Raw genomic sequence first — 24,203 nt, 5'->3', positions numbered from 1 at the left:
AGTGAATTTTTCTTAATAATTCTTCATTATTTTGTAGTATTGCTTTCAGCGTTTCTGTGGTCAGTTATTTTATTTATTTATTTTTTTGTTGACATTCACAACTTATTTACTACCGAAAAAATCCCTTTGTGTTGTACCATTGGTTCCTAGCAAACATAATACAGATGATTTGCATTATGTTTGCATTATGGAGGTTACATGTCCAATCCGGGACTTTTCCAGGACAGTTTGCAGTGCGTGGCAAACAACTGAAATCCGGGATGTCTGGTCACTTTACCCATGTGTAAAGTCTAACTATGCTTACGTCTTCGTGTTACAGATGATAATGGAGTTTGCTTTGTTTAGCTAGAAATGAAGTCAGCAGCTCTGTGTGCAAGTTATTTATTAGACAATCCATATTTAAAGGGAAAAAAATCAAACATTTATTTATGATTCTGTTTTTCTTTCATGAATTTATTATGTTTATTATGTAATTACTAAATTACATAATAAACAAAGAAAATTTTCTATGGAATTTGTATGTTTTTTTCTACAAAAATGTTACAATTTATTAGTCATTCCTCGATGACACCTTATCTATTTATAGTTGGCAATAAATGATAAAGATAGCAGCCCTTCACGTGTTATGGCAGAAATGAACAAAAATATTTCAGTGCATACCGTGTTGTAGACAGCAAATATTTGATTTTGGTCATTAATTAGATTTCAGAAGCATCTTATGCATAGATTTTAGTTGCATATTGATATAACATTTGATACCATTTGCGGAATGTTTAACTTCTATATATTTCTATAAAAGTAGTCATCAGTTCTGGTAAGAGAATTCAAACCACCCCTGTGAATTAGAGACGTAAATTTGCCTGATTGTTGTGTTTAGTATTATTATAGCCATTTGGGCAAGGAAGCTACAGGATTTTGCTGCCTTGGCTAAAAAAAAAAAAAAAATCCTGAGAAAGTACAAATTATGCAATTCCCTCCTCATGTAGGTAGCTATCCAGTTGACCTTTGAAATTTTTGAAATATAAGCCTCAACTATTTTTTTTTTTTTTTTTTTTTGTCTCTCATGAAAACTGTAGTACTTAGTAGCATGCATAGGTTGAAGGTTGAGAAGATGAAAGAAGATATTTGTTGACATTAGACTTGAACTTCTGTAGCCTGTATTTTCAGGAAATACATATGAAGGAAGGTTGTTCCAGAAAACGGAAGTGAAATGAATAAGAAAAGTTAGTTAAGTGGGTTTGAAGTTGGACAGTAAAAGGATGTCTGTTTGAAAGAGTAAGGGGGAATTATAGAAGCCAATTCAAAAGAGCATCTATAGAAAAGTGCCCATGGAAGCATCTATAGAAAAGGCATGCAGCAGAAACAGAACTTCTATGAGACGGAGTGGAGAGAATCTGTTAGAGATGAGGCATTAATTAACTTAACTGACCTCTTTAATGGAATCTAGAGGCCTGAGAGAGAGAGAGAGAGAGAGAGAGAGAGAGAGAGCAGGGGGGGGGAGGCACTCCCCAGATGTGGGAACAATATTCCATGGTAGAATGAATTTGTGATTTGTACAAAGTGAACAGCTGTTTGGAAGAAAAGTAACATGAGCAAAAGAGAAAACCCAGTTTTTTAGATGCAGAGGAAGCAATATTTGTGATGTGCTTATGCCAAGAGAGATTAGAAGTCAGGGTAATCCCAAATAGAAATATGATCTTGCCTAGAAATAGGAGTGTCATCGAAGATAAGCATAGGAGCAGAAGAATCCTTTTTGCAAGATATAAGACAGGACTGAGTTTTAGAAGGATTGATAAGTTATCTTTCCACAGTGGAGAATTATCTGGAGATAAGCATTTAAGGAATTGGTAGTAGATATTCAAAAAGTGGTAGCTGTTTGAGCAGGACAAGGTTTCTCAAACTGGAAGGTGGAATGCAATGTGCAATCATCAACAAAGCTATGCATAAGGTTTCCAGTCAATGGAAGAATATCAGTAATATACAACAGGAAAAGAATGGGAGAAAGAACTGAACCTTGGTGATCACCAGCATTGGTGGAGAAATTAGAAGACAGAGAGCCTTCTACCATAACTGCAGTGACCAGTCAGAGAGAAAACTGGATACCCAATTACAAAAAAACAGTTGGAAAACCATAAGTTTAGAAGATCTTTATACCAAACATGATCAAAAGCCTTTGAAATATCAAGAGCAACTGCTTAAGTTTCTCCCAACTTTTCCATTGAAATTGTCCATACATGGATAATATAAGCCAGAGTATCACCAGTGGATCGACACTGACAGAATCCATACTGGTAATTGTTGATCAGATTAGTCTTTAGTAGCATTAGTAGCAGCATATGAGACTGCTACTAATTAGCATTAGTAGCAGTATATGATACAAGAAAGCAAGCTTATGTAGAATCAGCCAAAAAAAAAAAAAAAAAAATTTAAAATAAAACCCCTTCCCATCTCACCCATCCGTTCACTCTAAATGTTTGTCTAGTTCTGCCTTGAACTTATTTAAGTTACTGAACTCCACTACAACAGATGGAAGTTTGTTCTAACTATCAACCACTCGCTGGCTAAAAATGAATTTCCACACATCTATTCTACAATTGTCATTCCTTGGTTTAAATTTATGCCCCCTCAGGTGAGTAATCTGAGTAAGACGAAGAATCCCATTAGCATTGAGCTTGCTCAATCCATTCAAGGCCTTATACACCTCAATTGGATCACCTCGCAGGTGCCTAGTCTTCGGAAGCTGCAATTTGCAGAACTTAAGCCTCTTTTGGTAACACCAACCCTTTGTTCCACTCACCAATCTCGTAGCCCTTTTCTGTACTCGTTCCAGCAGCTCAACATCTTTCCTAAAATGAGGCCTCCAGACCTGTATAAAGTACTCAAGGTGTGGCCTGACCATTGCCTTATACAAGGGGACAATCACTCCCTTATCCCTGTATATCATTGACAAGACAAGACAACCTGAGCTACTCTTTGCAGCCTTTTTGCATTGCTCAGAACACTCCATATCTGACTGCACAATTACCCCCGGGTCCTTTTCATTCTCGACTACCCTGAGTGTAGTACCATCCAGTTGATACGTTACTCTGGGGTTACTGCTACCTATATACAGCCCCTCGACATGGGCACCTGTACGTGGTGAGGGGACCTTCCAGATTAGCATCACTGGGATCTAATGCCCATACCTTGGTTCCAGGGGTTACATCTTTGGAATCCGGTGTGTGCAGCCGTGCGCCGTGACCCATGGAATTCGGAAAGGGGGATCCTGGTGGTTGAGGGGCCCAGCCTTAATACACCACTTTGGCCCCTGCTTCGACAAGATGGGTGGTCCCCAGACCGGCCTGACTGGGATCAATCGGTGGGTGGTTCTTACTGCTAGGGTCAACTGCGTTCCAATAAGTCTCCCTCCCTTTGGTCCTGGGATGAGATCAAGGCTTATTGGAAACGTGGGTATGGTGCTCCTAAGCTAACTTGGTGTCCCATTCGTGTACGCAGTACCTGCTAGTTCAGGAGTTGGCGTCTCCTCGTAGGGCTCCATGGTGGGTGAGGTACTTAGGGCATTGGAAAATTTTATCTTACTCCTATGAGTAATTTAAATCCTTCTTCTTCTGGGGCCCCAACAAGGCCCCCTACCTAATCGATCGTCAGATGAGAGTGACAGCAATTCTGCTAAAAGAGCCAGAACTGAGAGAAAACACCATCTGTGACACCTCTTTTCCTCATTCTCCATTCCACCGGAGAGCAGTCAATTGGGAAAATGTCACCTTTCTTTATCCAGAAAGGATTAGAAGGGATGGCAGGTTCACCCAAATCCAAAACTTTGAACTCTTCACGAGGTGTCATATCAGAGTGGGATCTTCTTCATGTTTCTGAAGAAGAGATCTGCTCTGAATGAAAAGAACAAGGAGTAACAGCTGTCAAGCAAATATCCATGCATAAGGATGGGAATCTCGTCCCTACCCGAGTTCTCATCCTAACATTTAACACCCCACGGCCTCCAAGTTCCATTAAGGCAAGGTACTTAAATTGCCCAGTGAGGATTTACGTTCCAAACCCACCGAGGTGTTTTAAATGTCAAAAGTACGGCCACTCACAAACAGCTTTGTCGTGGTAACCCTGTCTGTGCTCGATGTGGTGCTAAAGATCACGAGAGCAAGGAATGTCTAGCTCCTAAGCCTAATTGTACTAACTGCCAAGGAGAGCATCCTGCATACTCCCGAGCATGCCAGCGGTGGTTCGAGCCCGTCACCACCAAATACAGAGGATGCGGAAAGGTCAGGGAATGACCACCGCATATCCCGGAGCAATATGGCCTTAGTTGCTAATGCTCCTAAAAACCAAAAAACAACAACAAGCCAGCAGTGGAAGGACGAAAAGGAGATTCAAAAATTAAAAAAGGAGCTGTACATCTCCTACCCAGAGGCTAGAAAATGCATGCAACCAATAAATAGCGGGAAGCCTTCGTATGCTCAGAAGGTTTCTGCAAAGTGCACTATCGGTACACAAACGGAGATGACTGTACCACCAAGAGAGTCATTTACTCCCATTGCACGCTATTTATTGAGTTCACAAAAGCCCACCAAAAAAAAACACAGTCAGCTGCCACTCCTATATCTGTACCTCCTAGTGCTCCACCACTACCAAAACCAAGTGGTAAAAGAGAGCAACCAATAATACCAGAAACAATGTATGTAGAGGACAAGGAGGTACCGGACGAATCAGTCTTGGAACTCTTTGTGGAGGAAGAAATGGACACCGGACAGCGTCCATACTTCCCCAAAAGAGATAAACCCAAGACTGATAAAAGTAAGCCCTCAGCAACTCGGAAGCTGCCTGATGGACCCACCAAGCCAAAATAATGGCTAAATTCCTACAATGGAATTGTCGTGGATTCCGGTGAAATACTGATGACATCAAGGCCCTCCTGCAAAAGCATGAGCCAGTTTGCTTTTGCTTGCAGGAGACTTATCTAAAGGCAAATGATGATCCCACCATGCGTAACATCTCAATTTTTCATAAGGATAGAATTGCAGATGATCCTGCTCATGGAGGAGTCGCTATCCTTGTGGCAACCAGACCCCAGTTCAGCCAATTACAACCAGCATAGAGGCTGTTGCAATTCGCCTTACAGTGGGATTTTTATTAATCATGTGCTCTATTTATTTGCCACCTGGGACTGACATCCCCCAGGAAGACCTCGATGATCTTGTAATGCAATTGCCCTCCCCTTTCTTACTTCTCAGGGATTTCAATGGACATAATACCCTGTGGGGTAGTGCTAGCATTAATGGAAGGGGACGAGTCATAGAGCGTATGCTAAATTACAATGATCTCCCCCTTCTAAATATTGGAACAAACACCTTCTTCCACATACCTACCCGTACATTTTCTGCCATTGATTTATCTATCTGCTCCCCTTCTCTTCTCCCTTTACTCACTTGGGAAGTGGAGGAGAACCCATATGGAAGTGATCAAACCTGTGATAACCTGCTTACACACTGGGAGACCATGTCTGCCTTTTAGGTTACCACGGTGGAAGTTTGATCAGGCTGACTGGAGTGCCTTTCAACACCTGGCAAATTCAGACATCTCTGCAGTCAGAAGCCTATCAATGATGCAGTCACGTACATAACAGAAAATGTTGTCCATGCAGCTGCAACTACAATTCCAAAAACGTCCGCCCGGTTTCCTCCGTTTCCAAAACCATGATGAATCCAAAATGCACAGCAGCCAAAAAGGCTCAAAACAAAGCTTGGGGGATATTTCGATGATATCCCACCACAATCAATCTATTAGCCTTTAAACGTGCACAAGCTAAAGCACGCTACTTACGCCGTCAGAGTCAGAAGGAATCATGGATCCATTTTACATCATCGATTACACAGTCTACCAGTGCTAAGGTGGTCTGGGGAAAAATCCGGCAAATGAAGGGGAAATACACAGCACACCCCCTCATCGGTCCTGGAATATAATGGATGTACTATTGCAGAATCTACTGCAATAGCCAATGCTCTTGAGGAAACATTTTCTAACATCTCTGCAACATCATCTTACTCCCCAGAGTTTCTGGTCTTAAAGCACAACAGTGAAAAACAGGCCCTTAAGTTCACATCGAAGGGTTCCCACGCATATAATGGGCCATTTACTAACCATGAGCTGAAAACAGCTCTTGCCTGAACAAAGGCTACCGCTGTTGTACCAGACATCCATTATGATGTGCCGACCGGGCTAGCCAGGTGGGTAAAGTGCCTGCCTGGCAACCCAAAGGTCGCGGGTTCGAATCCCGCCTCTGGCTTGGATCAGAGTACTGCAAAAACTTTGGGAGGTGCACTATGGCCACAGAAGCCGATACGCCAACAACTACCAAAAAAAAAACCATCCATTATGAAATGATCAAACATCTTTCCCCAGAATCCATGGACCGTCTTCTCTTCCTGTACAACAGATTCTTTCGTGAAGAGCATTTTCCGGATACCTGGCGCAAAGCAACTATTCTTGCTTTTCCCAAGCCAGAAAAGGATCCTAAATCTCCGAAAAAAAGCTATCGTCCTATTGCTCTGACTAGCTGTGTGTGCAAAATATTGGAGAGAATGGTCAATTCTCGTCTTTATGGTATTGAGAATCGAATGACCTTCTCTCCCGATTTCAGTGCGGCTTCCAAAGAAACAGGTCCACACTGGACCAACTTTTTTATGACAAGGTTTTGGCGCATTATAGCCTTAGTTGCTAATGTGCCAATAAAACCCAACCAACCGATATGCAGTACTTTACATTTGTCAATTTTAAACTTCAGTTGCCACCTCTCAGCCCATCTGCTCAACTTATCCAGATCCTGTTGCAGTAAGCATACTGTCATTAACCACCCTGCCAACCTTTGTATTGTCTGCAAACTTAGACATTAATCCTGATATATCTTCATCAATATCATTGATAAATACCACATGCAACAACGAGCCCAACACCAAACCATGGGTGGACTCCACTTATAACATTAGTCCATGAAGAGCAGGGTCCATTGAAAACCACTCTCCCTTTTCTCCCACTGAACCATCATTTAATCCATTGTAACAACTTGCCAATAATGCTGTACTGCTCCGATTATTATAGTAGTGTTCCAAATACAGCCAGTTGATATGGCTGGACAGTGTAGAGTCAGTTTGGTGTGACATAAGCACTGGGAGAGCAAAATTGAGAGTAGGTTTGTGTTATAAGCCTAATGACTCTGATGAGTATAATAAACAACTGTACAGAGCAATAGAGTGGGCCAGTAAATCAGTGTGTTTTATAATGGAGGACTTTAATTTCCCAGATATTGACTGGAATTTGTGGGTTGGTCACACACTAGCAAGGCTTTTGTAGATTTATTGGATGATTGTTTTCTACAACAGCATGTTTGGGAGGCAACTAGAGGGAGTAATACTCTTGATCTGTTTATCAGTAATGATTCATCATGCATCAAGAATCTGCAGATGAAGGAACCACTAGGTGGCAGTGATCACAGTGTGCTGAAGTGGGATTTACTCAAAGAGGTAATTACCATCAAGGGTTTTTGCTTTCGTAAAGGTGACTACAGTCGTCTGAGACAGTATTTAAATTCTATACGGTGAAACCAACTGATGATGTTACCAACAGCAAATTCAAAATGGGAAACATTCAAAGAATTAATCTTGGAAGCTAATAGGCTTTTCATACCAACTAAGAAATATTGTTCAAGGTTTAGGCTTAAATAGGTGTGATATAAACTAATGAGACATGTGGGAGAGAAGAAAAATGCATGGGATACATATAAATTAATGGCTGACACGAAAGCCTATGACAGATATAAGCTGGTCTGTAACCAAGTCACAAAGGAGGTTAGGCAGGAAAAAGCAGATTATGAGAAATCTTTGGCAAAGGATGCAAAGAAAAACAACCAAGACTTCATTACTTATGTAAACTCTAGAAGGAAGGAGATAAATCAGATTTGTCCACTTGATATCGATGGTTCAACTGTTGATGATCCTGCTTAGATAACTAACAAACTAAATGAGTATTTTGTATCTACATTCACACGTGAGAAGTCATTCAAGGATGGGAATGCCAGAGGTGAATTAAACTCTGGCAGATGATTTTGTAATAACTAACAGCAAAGTGGAGGAGAAATTTTGAAGATAAACATAAGAAAGGCACATGGGGTGATGGGATAAATCCAGTTATGTTAAAGGAGGCAGCAAAGGAAGTAAGCAAACCCTTAGCCATAATTATGAGAGCTTCTTGGACTCAGGAGAGGTACCCATGGACTGGAGATGTGGAAATGTGACCCCAGTTCACAAGGGAGGATCAAAGGACGACACGAGTAATTACAGGCCTGTTAGTTTAACTTCTGTTCCAGGAAAATTAATGGAGGCACCGGTTAAAGAAGCACTGCAGGATCATCTAGACAAGACATCTTCAATTATAGCTCGGACACAGCATGGTTTTGTTAAGGGGAAGTCTTGTCTGACTAATTTGATTGGATACTATGATGCAGTCACAAAGGAACTGGATATAAAGAGTAATTTTGATATCATATATTTGGATCTTAGAAAGGCTTTTGATACTGTTGGAGCAGTGTGGCATTGGAAACAAATTGCTGCTATGGATAAAGGGATGGTTGAGTGGGGGAAGACAGAGTGGTAATCACTGCTCTTTGTGGACTAATGTTATTAGTAGAATCCCCCAGGGTTCTGTGTTGGGTCCATCCTTGTTTTCTGTATTTATTAATGATATTGATGATGGTATATCAGGCTTAATGTCCAAGTTTGCAGATGATACGAAGGTCGGCAGAGTTGTTAATGACACTAATGACAGTATGCTGCTGCAACAGGATCTAGAAAAGTTGAGCAAATGGGCTGAGAGGTGGCAAATGAAGTTTAACATTGACAAATGTAATGTAACTGCATATGGGAAGCAGTAACCCCAGAGTAACATATCAATTGGGTGTTACTACACTGACAGTAGTAGAAAATGAAAAGGACCTGGGGGTAATTGTGCAGGCAGATATGCATTTTTCTGAGCAGTGCAAACTGTCTGCAAGAGTAGCTCATGGTGTGTTGTCAATGATACACAGGAATTTTTCTAGCAGGGATAAGGAGGTGATTAACCTCTTGTATAAGGCAATGGTCAGGCCACACCTTGAGTACTATATACAGGTCTGGAGACCTGATTTTAAGAAGGATGTAGAGCTGTTGGAATGAGTACAGAGAAGGGCAACAAGATTAGTGAATGGAACAAAGGGTTGCTCTTATGAAGAAAGTTTTTCAAATTACAGTGTCTGGAGACTAAGCACCTGCGAGGTGGTCTGATTGAGGTGTATAAAGCCTTGCATGGTTTGAGCATGGTCAGTGCTGATAGTGTTGTTCCTCTTGTTCAGAATAAATGATGTGCTGAAGTTTGCCTTTAGCCAGCGGATATTGATTGCTGGAACAAACTTCCTTCAGTCGTTGTAGAAGTTGATAGTTTAAATAGATTTAAGGCAGAACTAGACAAACATTTGGAGCAAGTGGATGGGTGAAAAGGGAGGGGGTTTTTTTTGGCTGATACTATATAAGCTTGATTTCTTGCATCATATGCCTTTACTAATGGTAATGTGCCACAGTATCAAAAGTTTTCCTAAAATCCAAGTATATGATATCGAAATTATTCTTTGCATTCAGTTCTCTTGTGACCACTGCAGTCTTGTCTAGATGATCCTGCATCGCTTCCTTAACCAGTAAATCCATTATTTTTCCCGGAACAGAAGTAAGACCAACTGGTCTGTAATTACTCATGTCACCCTTCGATCCCTCTTTGTGAATTAGGGACACATTTGCACACCTCCAGCCCATGAGGACCTTCTATGAGTCCAAGAAAGCTTTCATCATTATGGCTAAAGGTTTGCTTACTTCCTTTGCTGCCTCCTTTAATATAACTCTATAGATCCCATCCACCCGAGGTGCCTTCCTTATGTTTAACTTCAACAATTTCTCCTCCACTTTGCACTCAGTTATAACAAAATCACTTAGCTCCCTGTTAGAGTTTGATAAACCTCTGGCATTCCCCTCCTTGAATAACTCCTCGTGTGAATGTAGATGCAAAATATCTTATTTAGTTCGGCAGCTATCTGAGAATGATCATCTACAGTCAAACCATTGATATCTAGTGGACCAATCTGATTCATCCCTTTCCTTCTAGAGTTGACATAGGTAAAGAACTCTTTGCTGTTTTTCTTTGCATCCTTTATCAATTATTTCTTGTAATCTGCCTTCACCTGCCTAGCCTCCTTTGTGACTTGATTATAGACTAGCTTATATCTGCCATAGGCTTCTGTGTTGTCTGATAATTTTTATGAATCCCATGGATTTCTTTTCTCTGCCATGAGTCTCATTAATTCATAATAGATTGAAGGTTTCTAGATCCACCTCTCCCCATACTTCTCCTTCAACCCATGCATGGTACTAAGTACTATAGGTTTTAATACCTTTCGTGTTTGGGGTTTTCATAAAAAAAAAAAAGATAGTTTAAGAGTTGGCAGTTAATTGATTTCTCCATTACTTTAGAAAGAGTAGAAGTAATTGCAATGAGATGTTAATTGGAATGAAGGGATTTGTCTCCCTTTTTTGGAACTGGCTTGGATATGAGCAAATTTCCAACCAGAAGGAAGAACACCTGTGGAATAAGTAAGTGAAAAATGGCTACACAGAACAATAGTAAATTTGGGAGCACAGGTTTTCAGAACAAGTGGAGAAATACCATCAAGACCTGGTGCTTTCGTTGCATCAAAATTCATAAAAATCCTGCTGACATCCTCCATTACTTTAGAAAGGGTAGAAGTAATTGCAATGAGATGTTAATTGGAATGAAGGGATTTGTCTCCCTTTTTTGGAACTGCCTTGGATATGAGCAAATTTCCAACCAGAAGGAAAAACACCTGTGGAATAAGTAAGTGAAAAATGGCTACACAGAACAATAGTAAATTTGGGAGCACAGGTTTTCAGAACAAGTGGAGAAATACCATCAAGACCTGGTGCTTTCGTTGCATCAAAATTCATAAAAATCCTTCTGACATCCTTTTGATGGAAGAGCACAGGAGGCATTAATTGGAGTGTACTGGGAATGGTGGGAGGTGGTTTACCAATATCATTAATACACGAGTTGGAAGAAAAATGGGATGCTAGCAGGTCGGTTTTATCCTTGACTGAAGTGGCAATAGAACCATCTGGTTTGAAGAGACGTGGGAACAGATGGCAAAATTTGCAGCCAACAGTTTTGGCAAGAGACCAGAATGCTCGGCTGCCATTTGAACAAGAAGCAAGTTTCCTGCTCTTAGCCTGTTCGAAATCTAGTTTGGACTGATTAATAACTGCTTTACATTTGTTGCGAGCTTTGGTGTAGGTAGAAAATGAAACTGAAGATTGGGAACCAAGCCATTTATGATATGCAACATTCTTCTCTTGAACAGCCTTAGCACATTTATTGGAAAACCAAGGTTTTGATAAAGGACAAGATTGTAGGGTGGAGTGTGGAATAGAGGATTCCATCCCTACAAAAATTATTTCACTGACACAATCTGAGCAAACGTTGACATCGGAAGTTTTGAAGCAGTAATCTGACCAAGGAAAAGAAATCTCACAGATCATCCTATTTTGCATTCTTGTAATGCCAAAAAACACTAGGTTGGGAATGGCCATGAGAGAAAGACTCCACTGGAGAAAAGACCATCAATAAGGTGTGATCTGAGGTGTCTAGAGGACCACTCACCTCGACTGTGTATTTAGAAGGGTTGCTTGTGAGAAAAAGATCAAGCGTCTTGGCTGTGTGGTTAGAATTGGTTTGTATTCTGGTAGGTAAATGAACCATCTGTGGGAGATCATTAGTAATTGCAAAAGCCTCAGCATCTCAACCAGCTGGGCCCGTGTGACTAGAAAATGGAAGCCAGCCAGCCAGAGTTGCGAACATTAAAATAACCAAGAAAAATTAAATCACTATTAGGCAAGTTAGACTGGAGAAAGTTTAAGTTTCAAAGAGAGGAAACCAAAGAGTTCCAAATGATTAGTGGAGTTGAGGGAACGATAGAGGCAACAGATGAATTTGGAAGAATGTGGTAGATATATTTTAAGCCAGAGAAGATCGAAAAGAGGAGAGTCCAAATTACTAAGTCTCTGACGTGGAATATCAGAACAGAAATAAGCAGAAGTACCACCTTTTAATCGAAAGGAATCACACAGCAAATAATTCGGACAACTGAGATGAGCAGTGGTTGAATTAACCAATAACTTAGATTCTGTTAGAAAAAGTACATCGGGTTTGATAGACTAAGTGGAAATGGACATCGAGATTAGAACTGAGACATATATTTGTGAAATGAATGAGGAACTGTTTGGGAGGTTTAGATCTATTCACAGGTAAGTTTACTCTATTAGTTTGACAATTCATGGTGTATGTATTCAGTAGTAAGAAAAGGTGTTTGGGGGGCATCTTGTTCTATTAGTCAACTCGTTGGCTAAAACAAAACTTCCTACAATGTAATCAAAACCTCTTCCCGTGTAATTTGAATTTATTGCTCCTCGTTCTGGAATTTTTTATAACAGCGAAAATTCTGCCTTCATTCATTTTAGTAACAGCTCTCAGAGCTGTATATACCCCAATCAGGTCACCTCTTAGTTGCCAAGTTGTGCAGCTCTCATAACCGAAGTCTTAACTTGTATGGTCGCCCATTTGCTCATCTCACCATATGAGTTGCTAGTCTTTGGACCATTTCAAGAAGCTGTGTCTTTTTTTTTATGAGACCTCTATACTTGCACACAGTCTTACAATTGTCTTATACAATGGGATTATGGACTCCCTATTTTTACATGAGTGTTCGATAAATCATGGATAGGACACCATGGGCTTTCTTTGCTGCATGTTTACTCTGCTCAAAAAATTTCATGTCTGCCCATATCGTAACTCTCAGATGCTTTCTTTCTCTAGGATTTTTAATTCAACCCCACCAAGTGTATAATTTATTTTTGGGTTGCTATTCCCCAAGTATTCCATTTTGATGCATTTAAACATAGCTTCTACTTTTCTGAACATTGTTTAAACCTGTTCAAGTCATCCTGAAAAGTGCTGCATGGCACTGGTCATTAATGACTCTCCCAATTTTTTAACAAATGTTGCTCCTTTCATCAATCTCGTTTATGAAAATCAGAAACAAGTGGTCCAAGAACCAATCTTTGGGGGACTCCACTTCTGACGTTACACCAATCTGAAGAATATCCATTGATCACAAACCTCTGCCCTACAATCCACCTTAGAATCTTTCCAGTAATACCAAAATGTTCCAGCTTATACAGTAACCTCTCGTGAGGGACTGAGTCAAATACTTTGCTAACATCCAAATACTCTGTCGAAATTGTTCCCTACATCCAGCACATGGGTAACTGTCAAAATATTTTACTAGATTAGTTAAACATGATTTTCACTTTACAAAACTACGTTACTTAGTTGCCATTTCTTTCTAAGATTTTCCCTACCACTGAAGTCAGACTAACTGGTCTGTAGTTTCTGACTTCACTCTTAGAGCCATCTTTATGTATAAAACTTATTTACAGATGACATTTCACAACTTACTTATTTTAGGATTCTGTTATAAATACTAAACACAACTGTCTTTAGATAGAAAAGAAAGAATAGAAGGAAAGCGATGAAGACAATCTGGTACCATTGAAATAATTGCATTATCTTTTTGGAATTTAGTGTTTAACTTATCAGAAAATCCCAAGTGGGCTTGGCAACATCATCTGTAAATAAGCAGTAGTTTAGCATTCTGAATGTTCCAGATATATAGTTTCTCAACAGTGTATAGCCAATAACCATTGATTTCTAAATGAGGAAGGAGAGTGTTATAATTTGTTGTGAATTTGTAATTGTGTTAATGTCTGAATGATGCCAATTGTTATGTCAGATATATTATGAGTACATTAATTACTTTCAACATAAAATAAAGAATGGCATCAGAAGGTGCACAATACTAAATTGTTTCTTGTCATATTTCATTTATACTGAACAGTGCCTGCTGTACAATCAATGCATGCCTGTTAGTGTCACATTATTGATATTATTGACTGAAAGGTTAAAAGAACAGGTTCAATACGAGAAGATTCAACCCCTTCCTCTGATTGAAAAATGAAACGGTATTGCTTGTGTATATTTTATTTCAGTAAATTTTTATTTAATAATCTTTTTTGAGTTTTAATGTTATTTATTAATAATAGCATAATATGTATTAGTAAATATAAGTTTGAAAATGGGGTAAGTATTAATGATTTTACAGCTTTTATGGAACCTATCCCCAACTGTCATATGAAAATATGCCTACTATAGTGAATATAGTAAAAAATGATGCACATTTCTACTGTGCATCATTTTTTAGGAATATATGTCATGCATTATAGCAGAATCAGCTGATATACGTATATAAATTTCTAATTTCCACGTCAAGGCCACCACAGTTTAAAATAGGTGTCAGCAAATGAACAATCCATAGAAATAAAGATATAATTTCCTGGAGAACGCAAATGCTAGTAATCTTGAATTACTTGCCTGACTTAGTTTGTAAGTTTATTTAAAATTTTATATAATGAGTTTATCTAATCATTTTATAATAAAAAAAATTATAATTCCACAAGTAGTGTATTTAAGATAAAGATGTACTTGTAAAAAAATTGTAATAGTCCTATCTCATGACCCTTTTTAGACATTCTTAAAAAGCATATATATAATAGCATATAATATTATATTTATCTCAGAATAGAATGTAATGTTTGTTTTTCTACTATTGTACAATCTGGAAAAATTATGACAAAACCTGGAGCATACATGTGATATGTTTAAACCTCAAGAGGTGGCAGCTCTAAAATACAGTGATCACCAAAAATGACCAGACCAATTAAGATTTAAAATTAAAATACTTTCTATAAATACAATATTTATAGAAAGTACTATAGTGCACATTTCTACTGTGCATCATTTTTTAGGAATATATGCCATGCATTATAGCAGAATCAGCTGTATATATAAATTTCTACTTTAGGAGGTGGCTTAACTAGAAATTTACTTGTAACTCTGACATATTTTATAATTAAGTAAAAAAACTTCGTTAGAAACAAATTCATGCTATCCACAAAAAAATAAAATAAAATAAATAAAATTCCCAGCTACTTTACAGACATTTCTGAGTAGCAGAATGAATGGAAAAAAAAAAAGAAACCAAAACTCTGCAAAATTAACATATGAATGGTATGTCATAAAGAATATATATATTTTTTTTGGCCCTTCTTTTCCGTTTAAAAAATCATGTAGATCGAAAGTGAATATCATATTCATGTAATTCTAATAGATATTTAAATTTACAAGCTTTGCTGTTTTTGCTGTACAAAATACACCTAGATGGTAATGTCCACTGTATTATTCATGATTTCATTTAAGTCCACATAGAAAATGTTGCTCTGTAAGTTAGTAAAAATATAGTGTTCATGGATTACCTCATTATTTTAAAAGGTGATTTTTATTCATATTTTATAAGATCCATTACTTAAAAAAACTAGCAGTAACCTATTTATTAGTGTACTATTAACCTATCTAATAGTGGTATTCAGAATAATGACATAAAAAAAAGAAATAAGTTTGACTGTATTCTGTATAATATATATAATAACTGATGCTATTAAGCTTTGGATTAAATTGTCATTATTGCCTTAATTAAAATTACTTTATTTAAAATTCTAATTTCCAAAGCAATTTTACATTTCAGGAAAAGAAAATGGCATTGCTTGGTGTGTTAAAAAGAATGATAGTACAAGCCAAGTGTACACAGAAAGCACACAGGATAATTTTCAAAAACAAAATGAAATTAAAGGAAAATTTTCAAGACCTTCTGATGAAAGTTTTCGAGCATATTTCACTCAACAACTCAAGAGCGGGAAAAATAGTTTAGAAGAAAAATGTAAACCAGGTGCCACCAATTCAAAATTTTTAGATTGTATCACCACTGATAATCAGAAAAGGGATCCATCGGAGGAAAATGTACATCCTTGTGTTTATGACAAAAATTTTACTAATGCTATATGTAAAACTCTTGTTATTAATAATTCAGATCAGAAGACAAACAGAGAATCTGTGCTGAAAAGTCAGCATAAATTGACAGGGGACATTTCATATGAGGTGCCTAATGCAAGATCTAAAACGTATACAAATAATGAGCAACATCCAGTTGCTTTCCCATGCAAAAATATACCAACAGAAGAAGAAAGAGTGTGTCCAATATGTGAGGCTATTTTCCCTAAAGAATTTCCTCAACTTGATTTTGAAATGCATGTTATTAATCATCTGGAAACAGAAAATGTTTCTCTCCTTGATCAGTATGAACTACTTTAATAATAAAATAATCATAAAAAAAATCTATCTAGTAGATGTGAATTCTTTCACTATAGTTTAGAAATGATAGGCTGTGTTCTAAATGGATAAATTTTTGTTGGGTTAGTCATTGAGATCACTAGATGAAAGTTCCTAAATTAAGCTAATAAGTTCATCGTGCACAGTATAATCTTGTGTTGTTTTGAATACCACCAATGTTTCTTTGGGAAACTTTTGTAGCTGTCCTATACTTTTGTGTGTGTGCAGCTGTTATTCAGCCTTGACACAACTTTCATGTGACTGATTTATTTAGTTTATAAACTAACATATTTAATGGAAGATTGTTGTAAGTTATTAAATCCAGGAATGCTAGACTGACAAATTATTGCAATGAAACATTGCTATGAAACATTTTTGTAGCTCAAAAATAAAACTGGAATAATAAAAATGAATTTATTACAAAAATTAAAATCTCTGTTACGTGCTAAATTTTTATGATAAAATTTATATTTGGTATTGAATTTTAATTAATTTGAAAACCCACTCAGTGAGTTTATTAGTTATGCAGACCCAGTAGTGTGTAGCACCTCCTTTAGCTCACAGTAGTTTGACGCCTCCGTAGCCAGGTGTGCAGGAGCAGCAGTGCGTAGCACACGCTTCTTGATTAGACCAGGGTTCGAGCCCATGACCACCAAATACAGAGGATGCGGCAAGGTCATGGAATGACCACCGCATATCCCCGGAGCAGTATGGCCTTAGTTGCTAATGCTCCTAAAAACCAAATAACAACAACAACAGCTCACAGTAGAGCCTCAAGATGTCAGGATGTGGAGTCCATTAGGTGCCAAAAGCATCCCATGGAGATTAGACTCCTATGCAGACTTAACTGCATTATATAGTTGCCTCAGATTGGATGGTGGAAAATCCTTGTCATAAACAGCTCATTCACAGAGTTCAGTTGAGAACAGGTGAATGAGATATGGTAAAGTTACCCTCATGTTCCTGAAACCATTCCTAAATGATTTGTACCTTGTGACATAGTGCATTATTCTGTTGGAAGTAACTACGAACAGATAGATACCATGAGCATCCCTTCAGAGCCTACAACAGTAGACTCTCCACACCATCACACTTCCAGCCTGCAGCTTGATACTTGTCATGATGGGCCTATTGATTCCTGCTGCCGTTGTCATAACCTGGTCCTGCCATGAAACACACACAGAACTGGAATTTGTCTGACTGCATGAGAAATATACCTAAAATATCCAGTTTCACGTTCTGGTGCTCACCCTATCTGTAGCTTCTTGTTCTTAGCTGACAAAAGTAAAACCTGTGAGGTATTTCGTTGCTGTACCTTCACTGCGACAGACATGGTGTGTTGTGCCTTTCTTTTGATAGTATTCCTCTGTGCGCTACTGTTGTACTACACTATTGGTGTAGTACTGTATTGATGTAATGTTGTAATGGCTTTTGTGATCAGTTAACTTTTGAATTTAACCTAGTAGTAGTTTAACTAACAAAAAACAGTGGTTCTTGAAATTTGTTAACACTTAGAAAATTAATCTGTTAAATGTATTATTATGAGATAAGTTATAATCCCAGTCTGATTAATATTGCTTAGGTTATACTAAATCAAGATTTTCATCTGGAGATGTTAATCAAAAAACCTGATATAATAATTATTTGATAATCAGACAAGTCTTTTGTGACAGTTTAATAAGTAAAATTAGTTAGCTTTTGTGATTTAGTACAACAATAACTAGAGCCATTGTGATTGTATAAGAGACTGACTGGCTGTAGTTAGCTCCATCTTGCTCCCCCTCCCCCGACAGTACCATGCTACGAATGCTGTTGGCCTCAATGCCAATTGCAGCCTAGCTGCCTAGACCAATTTACCATTGCAAGTATTTTGTATAGCTTCTTAAATGCTCCTCCCTCCTTGAAAGAGGAAGGGGCATTTAAGAGGATCATAGTTCAACTCACATTCTGGAAAGGAAAATGCATGGGATTATTATAAATTATCAGGAGACAAAGAAGCCTACAATAAGGATAAACTTATTTCTCTCTCAGCAAAAGTATGTGGGGTTTGACAGACTGTAAGTGCAAATGGGCATCATTGAGATTGGAACTGGGACCAAGTATATTTATGAAATGAATGAGGAAGTCTTTGGGAGGTTTAGATCTTTTCACATCTAAGTTTGTTCTATTAGATTGACTATTAATGATGTATTCAGTAGTAAGAAAAGGTGAGAGGCACATGTTAGCATTAGTTACATTAGTAAAGGCACATGATGCAAGAAAGCAAGCTTATATAGCATCAGCCAAAAAAAAGGGGGGGGGGGAACCTTCTCATTTCACCCAACCACTCGCCCCAGATGTTTGTCTAGTTCTGCCTTGAATCTGTTTAAGCTATCAACTTCTATGACAGATGGAAGTTTGTTCCAGCAATCAACCACCCACTGGCTCAAGGCAAACTTCTGCACATCTATCCTATAACTGTCTATCCTTAATTTGAATTTTTGCCCTCTCAGGCAATTATTCTGAGCAAGAGGAAGAATCCCATCAGCACTGAGCATGCTCAAACCATTCAAGGCTTTATTTATACACCACAATCAGATCACCTCGCAGGTGCCTAGTCTCCAGACACTGTAATTTGCAAAACTTAAGCCTTTCTTCATAAGAGCAGCCCTTTGTTCCATTCACTATTATTGTTGCCCTTCACTGTACTCGTTCCAGCAGCTCTGCATCCTTCTTAAAATGCCAGAGAATGTTGTATGAAGTAATGAAATTTTTGGTTATAGTAGACACATGGAAATATACCCAGCTCCTTGACATAACATGGCATCGAAAATGTCACCCACACAAACTACTCAGACTCTCTCTAGTCATTATCTGGCAGAGCAGAGACAGCAAGATTATACACTAGCTGACCGGGATGCCTCCTAGAGAGTTATCAATAGGTTTGGTCCAGTGGACTGTCTAGCAGCTGGCCCGTGAACACTGTTTTTAGAACTGTACCCTCAAAAAAGTAAAGATAATTGGATCTTGCCATGATATGCCTCATACTCTCAAAAGAAAACAATCATACTGCATGATGGAAGAGATGTGGGTTGCAGGATCTTTGCTCTGGAGATGAAACAGGTTTCATCACTTCAAGCCTCCAGTAGGCAAATTGGTGGTACTACACCTGTTGGTACTACATAGGTTACCACCTGATAACCCATGTATAAAATTAAAAAGATTTTGGATATGGTGTACACATAGCAAAGTGTACATGCTACTTGCACTCTCTCCAGTCAGTCACCAGCTGGCAATGAGAATATATACTAACTGATCTGGATGCCTCCTACTGAATTATCAATAGGTTCTATCCAGTCCAATATGGTTAAATTTCTAGCAGCCAGCATGTGAATATAATTTTAAAGCTGTAGCCTTGAAATATAAGAAATATTTTTGGTTATCATAATGCCATCATAACCTCAAATGATATTGCTCATGTTACGTAATGGAAGTTGCTTTGGTCTGGAGACTAAACATGGTTTTCACTGCTAAAAGCATCCATTAAGCAGAGTGGTGATGTTACACTGGATGATGAGTCATCTACTATCTAGGTTTGTTATTTGTCATAGGTTGTAATTTTCAGTGAAACAAAACTTTTATTAGTGCTGCTAAAAATGAGAAAACAAAAAAGAAAAAAAGATTACTCATAAAATATAAATGTGAAACTAATACTCACTTCCATTTTCAAGTTCAGAAAATAGGATCACAGAAATTCAAATTTGTGTGTGTATTAACATGTTTTGTAATGAATAAACAAACAAATAAATAATAATAGAAACAAGAAACCATTTTACATTGACAATACTAGAGATAAAAAACACATATTAAACATAAAACAATGATTATCTAATTTCTGTCGTAATGGCAGACATGTCAGCCATTATGACAGTTTCAGCAACATATTGTTTATGATAGGTTGAAACTAGCATGTCGAAGTGGAAGACAGAAATAGCAAATAGTTATGTTGGTCCTGATGGGTTCTTTGCACTTAATTCCAAGTAAACAATAATTGTTCAATTCCAAAACCACTCAAAAAAAAGTTAACTATATTTAGGAAGGTACTGAAAGTTTCAGCCATTAGCATAGAATCAATGCTTAATGCGTAATAGTTATTTTGGAGAGGGGGCTGTCACGTCTCACATGACTACTGCTGGGTTAAAAAGAAGGCTTTCACATAGTCACCCATTCCAGTAAGTTTTGATTTGATCTTCCAGAGGGAAGTGCTGTTTATACTTACCACTTTGTTTACAGTATAATTAAAATGTGTAAACTTTTAAAAGAAAGTAGACTGCTCAATGCAACTTTTATTGTAATATGCTGCCATGCATGATGCAAAAGAATGGGATGGGGGGTCGACTTATATGGCAAATATATGATGAAGAAATATAATTTTTAAGGCAAAAAAAAATAGTCAACTTACATACTTTCTTGAGAAGTAACTGCTAATTACTTTTTAAGGTTTTTTTTTTTTTTTTTTTTTTGTAATTTTACACCACCTTACATTGAATAAATTTTTAAAACCAAGTACTGAAACTGCTACATAAACATATGCAGTGAAAAATGTTTATTCTGTTACTTTTATAGCAGTGATATCTCAATATATTTTAATGAAAAATATTTATTAAATTGTAGTTGCAGCTGCATTTCAGAATTTGCATGGATTGCAATTTTCCTGTCTTGTACTTTTCAAGCTTTCAGCTGCCCAACTCTACACCAAAGCTTCCACTTGTGTATCAGGCAACATACCAGCAGTCTCCAAGGCAGAATGCACTGTTCCCAAAGGAGATAGTTATTGTCGGTGACTCTATTGTCAAGGAAACAGGAAAAATATTATGCCAAAAGGATAGGTGGAATAGGACCAGGGTATTCTGCCAGGGGCAAAAGTAGATGATGTTATAGAGCAGATGTCATTTTTAAGTGCACAAAAAGGTGATAATGCTGAACACATTAGCACTAATGACATTAAGAGTAGATCTGAGGACTTAAAAAGTAAAGAGCAATGTTTGTAAAAAGTCACGAGTTAGAATTTCATTTAAAAGTGTCTGCAATTCTGCCCAGACACAATAGGAGGGAGTACATGTTGACAGCCTTTTCAATCAGTTCAGGCTCTGGGGAGACTGCAGAATGCTCAGTGGGGTAGAATTTTTTCTCAGTGTAGTCTGCTTGTTAACAGGGGAGACTGCTTTTACAGGGAAAAGATACACTTAAATGGATGGGGTGCAAGAATATATGCTGATGCTATCAAGGCAGTGTTAGGTATGTTGGAAAACTGATAGCTTGGGGGATACACAGACTAATAGATTCACAACAGCCACTGGCAGAGGTGGATGATTCTTGCACTGCTTCTATTGAGATATGTAGTAGCTTGGAAAGCAAGGTTTGGGAGATTTCAGGCTGCTGTGGATCATGGAACAGGTAAGTACATGGCAGTGGCATAACCGGGTTTTTCTTTGGGGGGGGGAGCAAAAGTAGCAAAATAGGCACCATACAAAGGTCAGGGCATTATTTCAGAGCCATTTCATATCAAACAACACTTATTTAAGACCATGTGCATTTTCAAGAGTGCATCTATTTAAGTTGTCATATATAATGTTGCTTTATTCAACACAAAAATACTCTTTAGTTAAGGCTAAAAAAAGACGCGTGCGAGCGCGCGCGCACACACACACACACACACACACACATATATACAGGGTGATTCACTACCAGTGTGACAAACTTGAAGGAGGTGTAGGGGGCACAAAGACGAATCGGAATCACATAGCATTGCAGGGTCCGAAATGCCTTCATCTTGCGGTAGAGGACGTTGAACGGGAGGTCGCGTGAACAGCGATCCCGCTGGAAGTCAGCATTTGCAAACCGGTTCCCAAGGCAGTAGGATGGACGAGTATTCAAATGTTGAACTGGCCGACATGCACCTTGCGTATGGAGCTGCGGACTGTAACGGGTGCGCCGCTCTGCGCTTGTACCAGGAACGTTTCCCGCACAGGCGTGCTCCTCATCATACGATTTTCGCACGTGTGCACAGAAGGTTACGTGAGACTGGTTGTTTCACGAGAGGTACCATGAATCGAGAGCGAACGACAAGGACGCCAGACAATGAGGAGAATGTCCTACGTCTTGCAGAAGGCAGTACGAGTACTCGAGCGATAGGCCAATGATTGGGTATTTCCTAATCCACTGTATGGAGGATACTGTCAACAAACCAAATGAGTTCATACCATCTGCAACGCGTCCAATCATTGGAGCCTGCGGATTGTCCACTCCAGAGGACTTTTGCTACTTGGTTTCTTCAACAGAAACGGTTCGCAAATGCTGACTTCCAGCAGGATCGCTGTTCACGCGACCTCCCGTTCAACGTCCCTACCCCATGACGAAGGCATTTCGGACCCTGCAATGCTATGTGATTCCGATTCGTCTTTGTGCCCCTACACCTCCTGCAAGTTTGTCGCACTGGTAGTGAATCACCTTGTATGTATGTTTGTTTGTTTGAGAAATTTATCTGTTACATTCAACACCAAAAATAAATGAAATAGCCTTGGCTCACAAAATGCATGTAATATGTTATACAGTTAGCATTAGCATTAGCAGAGGCATATGATGCAAGAAAGCAAGCTTATTCAGCATCAGCCAAAAAAAACAAAAAAAAAAAAAAAAAAAACCCACTCCCATTTCACCCCTCCGTTCGTTCGAAATACCTGTCCAGTTGAGCTTTAAATTTGTTTAGGCTATCAACTTCAACAACCAGTGATGGAAGTCGGTTCCACCAACCAACCACCCGCTGGCCAAAGGCAAATTTCCGCACATCTATCCGACATCCGTCCTTCCTCAATTTGAATTTATGCCCTCTGAGGTGATTATTCTGAGAAAGATGAAGAATCCCATTGGCATTGAGCATGCTCAAACCATTCAAAGCCTTATACACCTCTATCAGATCACCTCGCCGGTGCCTAGTCTCCAGACTCTGTAATTTGCAAAACTTAAGCCTTTCTTCGTAAGAGCAACCCTTTGTTCCATTTACTAATCTTGTTGCCCTTCTCTGTACCCGTTCCAGCAGCTCTACATCCTTCTTGAAATGAGGCCTCCAGACCTGTATACAGTACTCAAGATGTGGCCTTACCATTGCCTTATACAAGGGAATAATCACCTCCTTATCCCTGCTAGTTGAACAGATCGGCAGTTAAACGTTAGTCTTGAGTCTGGTTTCGTTGTCGCGAAATGATCTATCACTGCTGCAGTAGTAGTCAACCTTGTTTGCTAATTCCTTTTCAGTGGAAAGGATTGCTAGTCCTGAGAGTCTGTCTTCTGTCATAGTAGAGCATAAGTAATTGTTAATCAGTTTAAACGGCTAAAAGATCTTTCTGCAGAAGCAGTGCTTATCTGTATGGTGTAAAATATGATATAGCGTGGTTACATTTGGATAACTTGAGATCAAATCGTTGGTAGTCATAAATTTCAACATTGTTGTTGATGGTAAGTTCTCCAAAATTTGTTACACTATTTATCTCTTTCATCAGGGCTCTAAAGTATTCCTGAATAATTTCACTTTGGTCATCAAGAACATTAGCATATTCCTTTGCTAGAAATTGTAACCTTTTGTTCCTTCAATTCAATATTGGACTTCCTCTGAACGTAACAGTGACCATTGGATTGAAATAAATTAAACTTACTTTCATTGGTAAAGATGCTGGCTTAAAAAAAAAATTCAGTGGGTTTCTCTATGTAGGCATGAGCAAACTTCAATCTTT

The 24,203-nt window shown here is 38.4% G+C and overlaps 1 protein-coding gene across 1 annotated transcript in view; it reads left to right on the top strand.

Annotated features, from left to right (window-relative positions):
- The window catches only part of LOC150090868 (uncharacterized), a 41,517-nt gene extending 25,101 nt beyond the window's left edge, over positions 1-16,416 (top strand). Inside the window, exon 3 of the mRNA XM_090375269.1 lies at positions 15,794-16,416. Within this exon, the coding sequence (XP_090231395.1) occupies positions 15,794-16,416 (623 nt within the window). The remainder of the gene's footprint in view (positions 1-15,793) is intronic.
- Positions 16,417-24,203: the final 7,787 nt, after the last annotated feature.

This window comes from Mastigoproctus giganteus, chromosome 1 (genome assembly GCF_048544385.1).
Source record: "Mastigoproctus giganteus isolate SK-2022 chromosome 1, ASM4854438v1, whole genome shotgun sequence".
NCBI lineage: Eukaryota > Metazoa > Arthropoda > Arachnida > Uropygi > Thelyphonidae > Mastigoproctus > Mastigoproctus giganteus.
This window is presented reverse-complemented; position numbering and strand designations above follow the sequence as displayed.